The sequence below is a fragment of the Acanthisitta chloris genome, unplaced genomic scaffold, assembly GCF_000695815.1.
Source record: "Acanthisitta chloris isolate BGI_N310 unplaced genomic scaffold, ASM69581v1 scaffold11195, whole genome shotgun sequence".
In the NCBI taxonomy this organism is placed as follows: domain Eukaryota; kingdom Metazoa; phylum Chordata; class Aves; order Passeriformes; family Acanthisittidae; genus Acanthisitta; species Acanthisitta chloris.
Genome location: NW_008674303.1, coordinates 5,217 through 5,480, shown reverse-complemented (window position 1 = coordinate 5,480; position 264 = coordinate 5,217). Strand labels below are relative to the sequence as shown.

General features: G+C 61.4%; 1 protein-coding gene across 1 annotated transcript in view; it reads left to right on the top strand.

Annotated features, from left to right (window-relative positions):
• LOC103802764 (KN motif and ankyrin repeat domain-containing protein 1-like) overlaps window positions 1–264 on the top strand; it is a gene marked incomplete at its 5' end in the record, with an annotated part of 2,932 nt that overhangs the window by 1,347 nt on the left and 1,321 nt on the right. The window contains one exon of the mRNA XM_009075287.1: window positions 1–199. Coding sequence (XP_009073535.1) covers window positions 1–199 — 199 coding nt within the window. The remainder of the gene's footprint in view (window positions 200–264) is intronic.

The window sequence follows — 264 nt, the reverse complement described above, 5'->3', positions numbered from 1 at the left end:
CTGCAGGAGTGGTTCCGTCTGTCCAGCCAGAAGTCGTCCGTCCCTGACACGGTCTCCAACCACCTCCTGGCCTTTGCTGAGGTCTCTCCGGCTCTCCTGACCCACGTGGTGAACTTGGCAGATGGGAATGGCAACACAGCTCTGCACTATAGTGTCTCCCACTCCAACTTCCACATCGTGCGGTTGCTGCTGGACACAGGTCAGTGCTCCCACCCTGACCACCGTCCCACTGTGCCCCGGGTCACACCCTGGCCATGCCAGCCA